Genomic DNA, 16,496 nt, shown 5'->3' on the forward strand with positions numbered 1-16,496 from the left:
AAACAAACAAAAAAGATCCCTTAAACATCTCTTAACTGACTCTGACTCATACTGTCAGACAACTGGGGAAAAATACAGAAAGATGAGGATTCTCGTAAAGGTTATTTTACTCCGAGGAGTCATCTTCCACCACACAGGCAATCTTTGTCATTACTCCCGCCGTGACTCCAGTCGTCACCTAGCAACGAGCTACAACAAACTGCAGAGAGAGAGCACAGTGCTTAATGCAAACGTTAGCCAGCGAGCTAACTAGCAACAGTATCACATTTATTAGTGTACAGAAAACCAACAAGGCTGAACAGTTGTGTTTATAAGAGGAAAATGGTGAAACAGACAATACAGATATTTGCTCGCATTAAACCCACTAAGAAAACGACGACGGTAAGTGGGCAACTAAATACAACTTAGTTATATAAACTTAGAATATAAACATTGCTCAGTGTTAACTTTATATCGTCAACAGGAGACGTGCTGGTCCGTATTCACATTACACTAATTATCCCAGTTAAGCTCGACCTATTATCAAAAAACAACAGCTGTAAACTGTCTGCACATACAAAGCTACTGCTCAAGTTCTGCAACATGTAAAATGAATGTGTCATATTTTCTGCAGCAGGACTTTTTTCACTGTTGACGTTTTGACCTCTCATAGCAGGAAAAGCACAGGTGCTACTAATAACTTTAATGAGAGCTCCATTCCATTAAGTCTCCCGACGAGAATACACAATAGTGTGAAGGCCCAGAAAGTGACATACAGTACAGTACATAGCCTACACACACGGAATGCAATCATTATGTGTTTAATTACACCTGCTCCTGCTATGACATGTCCACATGTCTGCTGCTGTGGAAAAAACGTCGAACTTATTGTCACTTGACGTACTCCATCCAAAACATATTACCATGCTTTATTTATCACTACTTCTTTCCCCACATGATCATCTTTTTGTGGACTGGGGGTTTGAAGGCAGATATCAGTCCTGACATTTTTGAAGTGAACTTGATCAATGTACTGATTGATGTTCAGTATGTTTAAATGTCAAGGCAAGTCAGTTTTATTTGTAGAGTCAAATATCACATACAGTATTTGCAACAGGGTTCTTTTAAAACGTGTACAACAATACAACATCTTCTGTCCTTAAACTCCCTTAAAAAACATTTTAAGAGAAAAAGGTAGAAACCTCAGAAAGAGTAACAGAGGAGAGGCATGCAAAGTTTAGAGAAACACAACATGGACAAACAGGATGACAAATTTAAAAATATATATATATAATGGATTTATATTATATATGAAGACTATGATCAAGTGTGACTCCTTTTATACTGTAAACAATACAATCCAGATAGTACACATTTGTTATTGTTTTCCCAGTAGTTTCATGTCCTTTTCAGATCCTATGGGACATTAAAGGTGTGACAGAAAGGGGCTTCACACTGTCAACCAATGCAGTGTCATCCATACAATAAATACATTGTATTAACCCTGACTCTATATCCAATGCTGTCACAGTCATCAAGGTAAATCATTCTGAGCCAAGGTTATTTTTTAATCAGTGGCAAAGGAAAGTTTTACAGCAATATCAACCAGCCTACTTGTGGCTGTTTTAAAATGTACAAAAAAAGTACAAAAACACACACACACACACACACACACACACACACACACACACACACACACACACTAATCAGATAAGGACAGAGTTTATTGAACACACATGTTTAAAAAAAAGTGAGTTTCCATCAGGGATGCCTGTGGCACAGTCCTTATTGTCTGACCACAGCAGCTGATGGAAGGAATGATCAAATTACACTCAGGGTTTCTATGGCACTTTAACCTGAGCTGACAATATCCAGCAGAATAAAATGAGCACAGCTTCCCTCCTTGGGGCTTTTTTTTCTTCGAGGTTCTGGGCACGTCCGTGTGAAGAAGAACAGCAGCGGTCAGGAGGCGGTACTGCAGGCAGGGTGACAGTGAAAAACAATCCAATCATTTAGATCTTATCTTTTATTCCTGAAAACCCTGAGGACTTGTAATTGCATCAGTGTCCATTGGAAACATATGCCAGAACATATGTTAGAGCTGAGTAACAGAGAGCGGGGGTGTTTGGAGTCGGACTGACCCGGCCAACCTCACTTTAACTGCCATCCTCTGCTTGAGCTCTGTCTATATTGGTTTAATGTCCTACAGTTTTTCTTGTGTCCCCTGAGGCTCAGCTTCAGCTTTTTACTGAGCGGAGGTGAATTTGCAGGGCTTGCCCTACACTGTACGCCGATCATGATTGCTTGTTCAGTTCTTTTGCTTTCCGCAGGATACATGCTTCATAAATTCCATCTTTCATTTTGAGGCTCACAATTCCCAAACCACAAGCAGCCAAACTTATACTTTAGGCCTAACTTGGTGTATTGTTTTTGTATTTGAGTTGGGCTGCATGTATGGTACCGCATACCATAACAACACATACATCAGTGATAGAACATACTGTATAGCAGACCACGCTTTCAAAACACTAAGTAGATCAATGTGTTTATGTAGCTACTCAAACACTTCAAATATCTTCATGTGATTGATGAGCCGCCCATTGTTATTAGCCTTTTACCTTGTCAATGAGGTGATAAGCAGCAGTCTGTTGACCTCACTCTACTGTTGTCTCTGGCTCCCTCAGGTGTACTCTGTGGACAATGAGGAGCAGACAGGTGCTGCTCTGGAGTTCATGGTGCCCAGGGACCTGGCTGACGGCTTTGTTAACAACAAGAGGGAGTGCTACAAGTTCAGGTGAAGTGTCTCAGAGCTGAATTGGTATCTGCAATACCTTCTATTTGCTTCATTCTCTAAATAATGGATAAATGGAGTCTTTAAAGTCCATGATTTATCTTATTTTATACTGAACTTGAACCTTATTATAACTTATATATATATCTAAATTAACAATGTCTGTTAGTTTATTTAATAAAATAATATTAAAGTATATTTCTTTTCTGTAAGTGCATGCAGGCTACGTGTAGTGTGTTCATTTTACCAGTGAAAGTGGATAATGTAAGTAATGTAAGTAAAACATCAAACAGTAACCTCATCTTATGTTGATTGGAAAATCTTGTGGATTAACTCTTGTTTTCACTTAAGCTTGAGGTAATGATCAGAGTGGTGTAACTGTAAAAAAGTTGAATGAATGAATTAAGATAACAAATGAACATATAACAAAGTGAGAGGCATGTTGCCCACCAGAATTTAAGCCCTCTATGTTGTATAAGAACTTTACCCATGAATAATTCATCCACCAGTTGTGTCATTGCAGAGCCAGAACATCTGTTTAACGCTGGCGGTGAAAGCTGCAGCCTTATATACCCTCTGGGCAGGGCCCATGCCACGCTTCCAAGCCCTAAATTCACAGTTAGGGAGTCAGAGAGCAGTGGACACTGCGGGCCTTCAAAAACCACAGAGTCTTATAATAGCCTGTGGAGGTTCCCTCGTGCCCTTATAGAAATAAAATTTCCACATTTAACAATCTTCCTGGGCGGATTCCTCTTACATCTCTCTCATCTTTCTGTGGGATAACACATGATGGTTTTAGACTGCTTTAGAAAACAGAATGACTAAACGCCTCTTCATGCACTCGGGAAATTAAATAGATGGCCTTTTATGCTTATTCACTGCTGCCATGGGTAACTGGGTTGAGGCCTGGATGTTTGGGATATTTCATGTCATGCTAGTAGTAAAAGAAATAATAGATGTGTCTTCTAACCTGTCTTCTATCCAAATGTGTGTCATAGGTTACAGCTTTGTTCTTGTTACTTTTGTTCAGGTTCCAGAAAGTGTTTGATCAAGCCGCCAAACAGGAAGACATATTTGAAAAGATTGCTAAACCAGTTGCAGACAGGTAAAATCTTATATTGTACTCCCTGACTTTTCCAAATGGCAAAATGATATCAATCAAAATCATTTGAAAGTCAATGTAATTTCTTTAAAACCTTTTTAAAAATTCCAATCACAAATCACATAATTGAAAAGTTGACCACCTGTGCCCGGTAGTGCTCATCTCTCCATGTTGCGGTCAGGCCACACAGGCTTTAGCCAGCCTTGTTGACAGGAAGTAAGTAAAGCTCAGCTTTCTTTAAGATGGAAATAGAGGGTGTCTGTGATTTTTGGCGTGCTTTACATACTTAAACCACTAAGTGGACTGAGCTGGCAGGCAGGATGGCACACTCTGCCATCTTGAGTGTGAGAACATTTTCAAGCCACAACACAGAGCCATATTATGAGCTGTTGTTTAATATGTCATGCCATGCAAAGAGTGCCACATCTGTTCGACTAACCTGCTGAAAAATCTGCCCCTCAAGATCACAGGACAAGTTATTACCGGAAATTTGATTAGTAACAGTTCACCAGGGCCTGTTTTAAATGTAAATAGTTAAATATAGTTTAAAAGGTGGGTAGAGTAGAATCAATGTGTATATAAACCTAGTTTCAAATGATAAATTCTGTGTTCACATGACATCAGCAGGATGGTGTCTTAATGATGAAATTCAATGACTTGTTTGTTTACCTCCAAAATAACTCGACACCCATTGTTCACTCCATTTCAATAAAGCACTGACAGAGCTTTACCCCCTGCTTGGATGTTGGTCTAAATCAGTACTGGTTTAACCAACGGGGAGAAACAGCCAAGAGAAGAGAGAATTTACTTGGAATTTCCTGTCATCAAATGTTGGTTGTGTTGTTGTTATGTGAACAAGGTTCTTCCTCTTCTACTCGCCAAAACTCTGCGCTCCTGGCTAAATTCAGCCCCTCCATCTCATCATGTCAACATTCCACCCCAGTCTTCTTAGTCACAATAGGGGCTATTTGTGGAACCTTGCAAGTGCTTTGCGTTATGTTTGCTATTAGGAGACATATAAACAAGATGGTGAGATGTCTGGATTGGCTGACTAAGGATCTGGATGTATTTGACCTGACTCATACGGGTTCAGCGACTCGTGTATTAGGTTGCCCTCCAGACTCAACCTTTTAACAGCTTCCCCTTTGTTGTCACAGATGGTAAACATAAGATTTCGAAAGTTTCAGTCATAATCACGCCATGTCAATATGAGCTCGGCGTCTTTTACTCTTTGATATGACTATGATGTCCACAGTTTGGGGGATAGCCATCATCCTGTCTAGCCATGACCAATCTTTCCACTATCAGACATTTCTGAGTCAACTTCTCCTTGCCCACTCAGCAGGATGCCCGTTTACACACTGAATGCTCTGAATTCCACAACGTTTTAACCATTTGAAATCTGTCTGAGGGAACACAGAGAATGGAGTGAATAATTCTCCCCGTTCGGCCCCCGTTTCCTATTGGAATACATCGCCTTCGAAGACAATCACAGGAATTGACTAAGACTTAGGCATGCCACAAAGGGTGTTGAAAGAGATTATGAAAGCACTTATCCATAGACTAAGCTATTTGAAACCCTGGAAGCATGCTGATAACCATTTAGCTTATATTGATATTGACAAGGTACCAGTTACAGAAGTCACACTAATCGCAAACAGAAGTAAATGTGGACTGACAGCTTGTTTTTTACTAAAAGCCTTGTAGTCGGGAAACATTTCTTCAGGTTTAGTGAGCAGGAGTCACTTTTAATCGCAGCATTTTTTGCTGTAACCGCACCAAAAGTCACAGTTTCGTGCACACAGGCGCCTATCCTCTCAACTAGCAATAACTGTCAGGTTGTTGTTTTGGTTGGTACGCCGTCATACTCGACGCACTTCATGTTTAGCCAAAAGCTCTCACGCGTTTACTTGCACACTAGTCTCTGTCTCTGCTGTGGTGTAACCCAAACCAGTCATTTCAACCCCAACACAGTAGTTTAAAAACAAACCATCATTAATAGCTCCAGAAGAGGAAGAGCCAGTGTAATGATGTCGGGCTGGCAATGCAAAACCTTGTATCTGCATTGTAATCCCATTTCACAAGGCCGTGAAACCTGCAGCCCCAGTTCCAAGAAAATGACAGGGGTCTGTTCAGTTTTACTCATAACCTTATTAGCTCAGAAGATTGGACACTCTTCTTATGAAAGGAACAGGAAGACCAGCGATCTTCCGAACGACACATTGCCAATCTCCAGGATAGCTGAGGTGTAAACAGGAACAAGCATTGGGAAACGCCCAAGCCTCAGCGGCTGAATCCAGGCCGCATCATTAGCACTGACTTTAGAACTAAACACTGAGCCTGTGTCTTTCCTCCCCGCTGCCAATCACTGCCATGACTCACGCTAGATTAAACGGTCGCCCAATGGCCGTCCAAGTCCGACTAACCAACCACCATTCTCATGAGTGGACATAGTTTTTTATATAAACTGACATGAAGTTTTTTTTCCCCTTACCCTTCCCTTCTCATGCAGGGCGTGGAACCAGAGCAGCACACAGGAAGGGGAAACCCACACACTGCTCAAATACTGGGTTGGCAATACCATTAGAATAAGGTTTAAGTTCGTTTGTAATTCATCTTGAAAAATATAGTGTCAAAATATCCTTTTCCTTCGCAACCGGAGAGTGGGAGAGCAAAGGGTTTGTCCTCACCTTTGATCCAGGCTTGTGTGTCAGAGGCCCCTCTGTCATTTTACTATTTCTTCCTGGTTTGTTTCCAAAAATATCGTAAAGAGCCTTTTAATGCCAGTTGTTGCTACCTCATATGAGTACCATCAATTCAGATGTTCATTTCATTCAAACAGAACTAGATTCCATTGGTTTCCATGGCCCTGCGCACGTGCACTAGGACAGTTCAGTGCCAAACCAAAATTTACCGGGCCCTGCCTAGTTGAGTGGGTCTGGGCCCTTTCCTTCACTCATACTCAGAGACATTCCTCCCTCGACGGCAGATGTCTGTCGCCATTGCAGTTCACCACTCACTGCCATCTTTTCCTGTGGATTTACAGTGTCACATTCAATTCACTCAGACTTTTTGGTGTCTGCTTCGGGGTATAGTTGACAGTCTCTTGCACTCTTGCAAATTAATATGCTGATGTCATAGGAAGCACATATGGTAACATTAGCATAAAAAACAGATGCATTCTGCATTTTTAAAGTCATCACCTGTTCTTGTCATTGATGCTGGATTTTGTAGAAGAAGCAGTTGCTGAATGTTGGTGAACTTATATGCATATATGTATTTGGCAAGTTAACTACAGTACCAGTCATATATACCAGGTCTTGGACACAGTTTCTCATTAAAGAGAATGGGAATAATATTGTTGCATTCTTGGAAGTGGAGGAAATCACGCAAGTTAAGCAAAGTAATAAGAGCTTGAGGTTACATCAAAGGATAACTTAATATAACCGTAGGTGTCATGTATTTGATTTGGGTTAAATGTAATGTTCTTCCCAAACACTAGGGGGAACATGGTAAAGGCCTGGCTGGACACAGGTTATTTTATGTTCATGCCATTGAATACAGGTGATGCTGATGGAAAGAGACAAACAGTTTTTGACTGTCCTCATATATATGTATGGTGGGTTATATTTGTTTAAGTTTTATGTGAAAATCTCGTGACATGGACATTGGTACAAAAAATGAATGCAGTACTGCAAAGGATTGTATAGCCTGTCATTTTTGATGAATACATGTTGAAACAATTACTCCAATTAGCAGGCAGTAGCGACAGTGAAAGTGTCGGACAGTCACTACACTAACAGTGCAAGTTTCCTTTACTGATGAGATTACAGTAGGAACATGAGCTCATGTTCCTAATGGTTTAACAAGCCTAATGATTGCACTGTGAGAGGTTTTGTGAAAATATACACTAGACTTTTAATAAATATGTTTGGCTTTACATTAATTATTCAATCACAAAGTTCAATTTAACTGCAAATACCAAGCCCAGAAGGGTTTCTCAGTATCCATTCTGTGTGTGTGTGTGTGTGTGTGTGTGTGTGTGTGTGTGTGTGTGTGTGTGTGTGTGTGTGTGTGTGTGTGTGTCTGCAGTGTATTGGCTGGCTTTAATGGCACCATTTTTGCCTATGGCCAGACGGGCAGCGGGAAGACCTTCACCATCACAGGTGGGGCCGAGCGCTACAGTGACCGTGGAATTATTCCTCGCACGCTATCTTATCTCTATGAGTGCTTCAGCCAGGTCAGCACATCATTGTTATTATTATTACATGACTAACAAATGTCAAATACTGCGAGTTTAATTTGAACTCGTAACATAGTATATTTTTTCTTGACAGGACAGCGGTGTGGTTTATAGCACCCACATCTCCTACCTGGAGCTCTACAACGAGACCGGATATGACCTTCTGGATTCCCGTCATGAAGCATCTCGACTGGAGGATCTACCGTCAGTGCTGCCTTTCTTAACTTTTTGATGCCCACAGACATCTCGTTACATTGAACAATGCTGACCATTAGGCTAGTCCATCAGGAAGTTCATCAGGAACTCATGAACGACTGGTAAACTTCTTTTAAAGTTGAAAAGACAGATAACCACTAGTTCCATTATTCTCCTTAGCACTGTGGGTTTAGCTGAGCCTTATTCCTGAATAGCCATTTGTCAGCCTGGCCTGGAGTCACAGTGTGGTGAAATATGGAGACTCTAGTATTTACCACCCCACTATGAACTGCCAACTGACATAATGAGACTGTGGGACAGCAATGGATGCGGTCAACCTGGTGGCAGACGCTGCCACTGGAGTGGAGAGCGAGAGGGTCATGTGGAGAAATGGTTTTTCATAGCTCGTCGCTGCTGCTGCTAGTCTGAGGGAATTTCTTTTTTGAGTACAGCTGTCTCTCTTTCACTCGTTCCTTGTTCTCTTTTGTTGCTCCCCTCTCTGACTTGCCCCTGTTTTTGCAACTGTCTCTTTTTCTCACTGCTCATCCTGTTTCATCCTGTGTCCTTTCTTCTTTGTTTGGTTTCTTTTTATTATTACAAATTCCATCTGTCTGGAGCTTTGTCTGTCTATGATTTTATTTTGCTTTTGCCTTTTTTTGTCATGCCCAATACTTCACATTCATCTCAGAGGAGACTTCGGACTTGCAGGCACGACATTGTGCATCTCGGTACATCATTTCGGTGTTTGTCCTGTATTTTCTTGTACCAGTTCCATTTAAGGCTCTTCTCTCCTTTCCTAGAGGATTCTGCTCAAAGTTTAGATACCCACAAATCACAGTCTTCTGGAAATAGACAGTGCCCGTCGTTAACCATGCTGCGGCCACACTTGCTGATTCAAGGAGAAGCTGTGGCACTGACAAATTTCTCTCTTTTACTGTTGGTCTGCTTCTCTCTTTCACTGCCTACCCCTTCTCGTCTTTGTATCATTCTTTCAGTGCTTGTTTTACTTTTTCTTCCCTGCGTCTGTGCATTATTTCCACCACGCATCTAGCATTCCACCCTTTAAATGACAGGTTGGCCCAAAAAAGTCATTTTTTACATTTGTATAAAAATTCAACGATCAAATTCTATCAAGGGTCGGTGGAGCTGTTTAGGAAAATAATCCTGCCAGTTTACAGCCCTTTAATCACATTAAGATTGATACTGTTTTATCAAACTGCCCCAATTACCCACATGTGTTAACATAATTACCTACATGTGTTCTCAAGTCATTTAGCCCTCTTTGACATCTTAATTCGGTAGCTGTAATGTTACAACCCTGGTGGCGTGATGGAAATGATGTGGCAAGATCACAGGAGTCCTTTGAGCCTCATCTGTTCAAGCACATTATGTTTCTGAATTCCTAAAGGGGGCAAGAACCAATCACCTGTTTGTTTTTAAAAGCAAGACCTTTGTGTTCAAGATCAAGATATAACCCCCCCCCCCACCCGATACAGCACATGTGTCAAAGTGGGTCGCAGCCCACACTGACTTGCAGATGTGGTTTGTTTGGATTCGGCACCGAGATAGGGCAAAGCAATGGGAGGGAAATGACATAACTGACATAATTCGTTTCCTCGTAATTGCTTCAGTGTTGGATTATTTGGGTTTTTGACTGGATTTGTCCCGCTGTGTCATTTTTTATTCATAATTTCAAGTAGTTTCAACTATGCTGGAAATTCCTTTTTAACATTTATTTTTTTTTGTTTTGCCAGAAAAGTAATGATCATGGAGGATCCGGACCAGAACATTCATCTCAGGAACCTGTCGCTGCAGCAGTCGGCAAACGAAGAAGAAGCTCTGAATTTGCTCTTTCTGGGTGACACCAATCGTATGATTGCAGAGGTAAGAAAACAGGGGGAATGTGGGCTTCCAAAGGGATACCCTACTAACACAAATTAAAGATACATGCCAGTGCATGCGGGAAAAATCTTGGACACTCCCAGAGTAAGTGGCATAAAAGTTTTTGTTTTTGTGTCCACAAATGTATTATGCATTCTAAAGCCTACCTTCTAAACTTCTAAAATATTATTTTGGTCCCCTGTGGTCCCTTTTTACCATGTTTTTCCCCAGTAAAACCAAACATTCTCTCTGTAATTTCTGTTTATGTTGTGGTGGTTCCTTTCTACACTCAGACACCCAGACTCCCCATGCCGATGAGACATGTGGTGGGTCAGCTCTTGCTATGCAACCTGAGGTTTTAAAGCAAAGAGCTGATCTCACCTTGTTTACTTACGTTGCTAGCTTGTAAGTAAATAACAGACAGTAAAAGTGAGCTGGGTAATCAGGTTTTTCAGAGACGTTGCGTTTAATTTCTGACGAGTAATCCAAAGTCAGTGTTTTGATGTGGTCGGTATTCTTTCATGATACAAAAACCGATCCAAAAAAATTGTTATGGGATCTGAGATGGAATACCTCTAAAGCTTGGTATCCTGTCATGTTACTTTTGTATTGTATATGAAAATGCATCTTCTATAACCCTACCAATGCAAGTATTACACATATTCCACCCAACATTAGCGAAACAATGTTTTATTTGTGTTCATTTGCCTCAAGGGTAAACTCCCAGTGTCCATTTTTGTGTAACTTGGGGGAATTTGTCAGTGGAAACACATTTTTAGTTGCTACATCAGTGATCAAGCGGTGGAGGAGTTGCACAGTTCATTGGGGAGTCCCCTGCACAATCCGCCCACACAAGACACTTTTGTTAAGCCGTCCTCGCCGGGACCTCTTCACAAGAAAATTTTCTCTTGAGCTCGGAGCAAACAAAGAACCATCAACATACTCAATTCATCACTGCCAGAATCATCCCAGAAGTCTTGGCTCCACATAGGCTTCCAATAAAGTTAACAGTAATGCTTTCTTTCTTCTCTTGCTCCCAGCCATGTGGATGAAAGATGACACATCCATTCGCGCCACACTCAACAGACCATGAGCTCATTCGTTTTGAGACTTGGCAATCCCCCGCAACAGTTTTATTGGACGAGCAAGTCAAATTCACCTTCTCAGCTCCTCACCCCTCGCTTCAAACTCATCAGGAAACATTTTCTCTCATCTGGTCTTTTTCTCTGTGTCCCTGTTTCACTTCTCTTCACATGTGGGGATGAAGGGTCTGGACCTCTTCCCCCTTATTTCTACATCCTATCTGCCTCTTTACCTCACCTTAGGGGGGGGAGTGGGGTGCATTGCATGGTGGTCCAAATGAGACTGCTCACTTAAACTTAAACAGTGTTCTCTCCATATTTCAGGCTTTGTCGTACTAGATTTTTGCTGACCTGCTGTAGCATTGTGTGTGGTCAACATGTGGTGCATGTAAGATCAACATGTGGTCAATTTAGAACACAGGAGAGTAATGGAAATGACAAGGTTGCATTGTCATGCTGCTTTTGCAAGGACATATTTCAATGTACCAGTGTTTCCTCTGTAGACACACAGCCTGTACTCAATATGCTCCTGTCATCAACTTATCGGGTTGTTCCAGGACTCCTAAAGAAACATTTATATGACATCTGGTAATATTAAAATGTTATATTATGGTTATGGTTATTATTATGGTGTACACTGTGCGCACATCTCACAGTCTTACCCAAACAGAACTGGTGCTCAGTCTTGATAAAAAAAAAAAAAAGCCATGGTAGAAAAGTACAATAGCACTCAGAGATAAGAGCCAACAGTCACTTCTAATCTATGTGCAGCTGCTCCCAGTGTATTTTAAGACTTTTAACTGTCATCCACAAGTGCTGATATCAATATCCACTGTAGTACACGCATTAACAGCCACTTACTGTATATGGCAGCGTATTCACTTGTTGCCTGCATTTAAATAGAGGCCGTGTCAGGTAATGAGCTGTGATTATTTTTAATGCATTGCATACATTCTGGCACGTAGTACGACATGGATTTTTTGTTTTAATGTGAAAGGAAAAACTGACACTTGAGCAGGTTATGTTTAAAGCTATAAAATATATTTACACTGCTTTTCATGCGGTGTTTTTATTGCAAGCTTTAAATTGTGCCTCATTGTAACACATACCAAGAAGTTATACCAGCAGATACTAGTTCAAGTTGAAAGGAACAGAGTCAAGTTTGCAGATTGAGTGAAGATGAATGGGTGATAAAATCCAACACATTTACAGTAAATGTGTGTCTGTACAGGCCACTTTAAGATAAGATTTGACCATTATTTGGTTGGTGTTGATGACAAAACCTCTCAAATTGAGTGTTCAGCGAGCACCCTCCCTAACCTTGACCGTTAGTCCAATCATATTAAGTACATGAGCTGTTGTCAACATCAGAGAGCTGTTTCATATTACTTTGAGGGATACCCTGTGGAGCCAACGTGGATGTGTGCAGAGTGAAGGGAATTCGGACCGAGGAAAAGAGATGACAGCGGCGGTTTAAGATAGTGAAAGATATGTCATGAGCTGTCACAATCCTAACAGGCAGGTGTTGGCACATTTACGCCAACAACAAGTCAGGGTCAGACCACCTTTTGGGAATGAGTGACCTGGAATGTCTATGATGATGTTTTCAAGCAGAGAGGGGGAAAAAAAGAGCCACGTCCATAGCTTACATCAGTGAACCATAGCCGGTTCCACAAAAGAGAAAGAATCTTAGCTTTGATCAGAGGCTAATCCAGGTCAAGATAACCCCTCCTTTCTAATTAAGATCTTTTATTTAGAACCATCTTCATGTGTCTTCAGCGTCCTGCAGGCTACGGCACAAACAAAAGAAAACAAGAAGAAGCCTATCATCAGCACTACTCCTGTGAATATCCATTTCCTCTGTTTATTCTCTCGGCGTGGACCCCATGAGTAACCCGTCCTCCTCTAGTTAATAAAGCTTGTTTGTGCAGAGTGACTCACAATCTATTTTTGTCTCCTCCTGGTCTCAACCTGACTTCGACTGTTGTAGTGACCATCTGAAAATCCAACCTCAGCTTTTGTAAAGCTGCCGCCATGTGTTTACTGTTCATCGGTTACACATGGCGCGGCTTTGATCTTCAAACCAGCGGGAGCAAGAAAAAATAAGAATCAAAGGAAACATGTTTTTTTTGTTGTTTGAATATGGAAAGCACCACAGATGAGGGGGGGATAGAATTTCCTCTTTCTTTTTTTTTGTGTCCACCACATATGAACCAATGTTTTCAGAAGATTCAATGTAATGCATGATGTTCTTACAACTCTACTCTACTTCTTCCTCTCATCTCCAGACTCCCATGAACCAGGCATCCACACGCTCCCACTGCATTTTCACCGTGCACTTGTGCAGACGAGAGCCGGGCTCGGCCACCTTGAGGCGCTCCAAGCTCCACCTGGTGGACCTGGCTGGATCGGATAGAGTTAGCAAGACTGGCCTGAATGGGCAGCTGCTCACTGAGGCCAAGTACATCAACCTCTCCCTCCACTACTTGGAGCAGGTAGCAGCAATTCTACAAAATGTATTTGATGTAAATAATGAAATACATTTTGGCATAGAATACATTTTTACTGTTTAAGATTTGGTACAGCAATTTTATAGTTTTTAGACATTCTCATTCTCCCTCATTAAAAATTGCAGAAATGATCAAAATGCAAATATTTTTCATTTCAAAAGTTGAACTGATGTCTCCTACTTCACTGTAAAGTCCATTCTCAGTGTATATGTACTGAAGGCTTCAAGTTTCCACATCACACAAGCTGCATATTTGGACAAAACTGGCTCCAGACTAGTTGTGATGTCACCAATCATGCTGGTTGGTACACGTCTTGAACTCAGATTTGGTGGATTTCATATATACATCATTCTCCACAGTGGAGGTCAAACATCCAGGAGAAGTAATAATAAGCAAAATATATTTTTAAGTGGAGGGGGACCTGAGGGAGATTTTAATGCCTTCCACCACAAGAAAAAAACCCTATATCCTGCTGATTCTGGCCACTTAATTTGTTCTATCTACTAATAGTTCATCATAATTAATTTTATGTCAGACACCAGATTAATCACCGTCCTGAGGCACTCTGTTGGACTAATAACATTTTCTCTCAGTCATTATGTTACAATCAGGCATTTTATAAGCTACCTCCATCACTGTCTTCATTTTCATGTTAGCTCTCCCTTCCTCCCTTCTCTCTTTGTTAGGTGATCATAGCGTTGTCAGAGAAGAATCGCACCCATATTCCTTACAGGAACTCCATGCTGACCTCTGTTCTGAGGGACAGCCTTGGGGGCAACTGCATGACCACCATGATCGCCACTATGGCAGTTGACAAGAGGAATCTTGATGTAAGGATATTTGTACAAGCCGTGTTCATACACAGTATTCTGTCAGATTTCAAGTTTTTGAAGTGTTATAGTCTCCTTGGCCTTGCTAGCTACCCACTCTGTGTCAGTAAATATAAATATTTTAGCTCTCTTGAAAGCTCATCTGTGTTTTCCAGTTATTTAAACCACATTTTTAAAGAGATAAAATGCTTACTTGGAGTGTCATACAGTATTTACTGCTTCATGAAATGAATGAAAGCTATGCAGATTTTTTTTACTAAAAAGATAGGAGTATGCACACATGTACATCAACACCAAAGAGAACAGGTGGTGGGCTGAAAGTGAGCAAATGTAGAAATAATCCCATTAACTGCACGGCTCCAATGTCCACTTTTAATTTATTGCACCAGGGTGACATTTCGAGCACCACTGCTCTTCATCAGACTCAAGTGACAAAGCATGACGCCATCTGAAATATATACAGTACATGCTACTAGTCACATGATATAGTCATTTGACCTGAGTTTCTAATGAGGCATAGAAATAGTATAGGCAAAACTATATACATCCATAAATACATACGCACATACATTTATTATGTAGTGTACACAGATTCACATACATACAGTTTAGAATTCAAAGGTATAAGATAACACTAAGCAGAATTTTTATATATATATGCCAAAATATATTATATGTAAACAAAATATACAGTTCTGACTTAATGAAGTAACAGTAATACCCAATAAATCACTCCAGAAAAAAACAGTATGTATAGAGATATATGTAGAAATAACCAAAGACCAACAGCATGAAGACTAAAAAGAAGAAACCAAGAGAGAAATATAAAAATAAAGCCTAGATGACAATTATATGAAGGATATAACTGGCAAGTAGTGGGTTTCAGGAGTCACAAAAAGGTTGTGTGTATGTACATCTACACAATATGTCTATGATTGAAGAGCAATAGTGCTTGAAACGTCACCTCAGTGCAATAAATAGTTATTGGATATTGGAGCCTTGCAGTGTGAGAGCTGTTTATTTGTTTATTTCATTAAAAACTATCCCCTTCAGGAGTCCATCTCTACGTGTCGCTTTGCACAGCGCGTAGCTGTCATCAAGAATGAGGCGATACTGAATGAAGAACTGGATCCTGCTCTGGTGAGACAGCCACACACTCGCAGTACTTCACCAGTCACTACAAATACCATAGCTAAGCCACACAATCACACCACAGCAGCATGACTTAATGTACTATTTCACTACGGCCAGACCCTCCTCATCGCATCCAAACCTTAAATTGATCAGCGATTGAGTTGCAGCGAGGATCCAGCTTCTAAATGTAACTAAGCGTAATCCACCATGTGTCCTCTTTAGGTTTCCAATACCTAATTAGTTTTTCCAGCATCAGACAGTCATCCTGAAAGAAGAAATTTTCCACCTTCAACACGTGGATGCCTGTCCGTCTTGTGATATTTAGACTGCTCACGGGTCCTGTTTGCATTCTCGTGCTGTTTTGTTTACATGCCTCCGTTTCTGTTATGGCATATTTTATCCCAGTATCTCACAGCGTCTTGAGAAAACATCCAGCTGGAGACCGGTGTGTGTATATACGTCTCTTACATACAAACATGCAAGCAAGCTTGAACTGCACGCATACAACAATTCCTGCCCAGATGTTGTAGATATAAAAATACGAGACATTTTTAAAATGAGTGTGGGCAGTCTGTTAATCTTATTTAGTATCTATTCAATGATTGCATTTTATTTTAGTAACTTAAAGTAGAAGCCAAAGAAGGAGATGCAGAGCAGAGAAAGGTTTTGGTGAGATTGGATTGTTGTGGTTCTGGTTCCATAGTCCACTCAGCATATTTTTACATAGACCTCACACATACATCCTATAC

At 40.8% G+C, this 16,496-nt stretch overlaps 1 protein-coding gene across 1 annotated transcript in view; it reads left to right on the forward strand.

The window, feature by feature from the left end:
* Positions 1–321: 321 nt before the first annotated feature.
* The window catches only part of kif6 (kinesin family member 6), a 57,216-nt gene continuing 41,041 nt past the window's right edge, over positions 322–16,496 (forward strand). The window contains exons 1-9 of the mRNA XM_053335203.1: positions 322–381; positions 2,664–2,773; positions 3,801–3,875; positions 7,965–8,112; positions 8,210–8,319; positions 10,065–10,194; positions 13,562–13,768; positions 14,470–14,613; positions 15,667–15,753. Of these exons, the coding sequence (XP_053191178.1) occupies positions 322–381; positions 2,664–2,773; positions 3,801–3,875; positions 7,965–8,112; positions 8,210–8,319; positions 10,065–10,194; positions 13,562–13,768; positions 14,470–14,613; positions 15,667–15,753 (1,071 nt within the window). The remainder of the gene's footprint in view (positions 382–2,663; positions 2,774–3,800; positions 3,876–7,964; positions 8,113–8,209; positions 8,320–10,064; positions 10,195–13,561; positions 13,769–14,469; positions 14,614–15,666; positions 15,754–16,496) is intronic.

Source organism: Scomber japonicus, chromosome 16, assembly GCF_027409825.1.
Source record: "Scomber japonicus isolate fScoJap1 chromosome 16, fScoJap1.pri, whole genome shotgun sequence".
Classification (NCBI taxonomy): domain Eukaryota; kingdom Metazoa; phylum Chordata; class Actinopteri; order Scombriformes; family Scombridae; genus Scomber; species Scomber japonicus.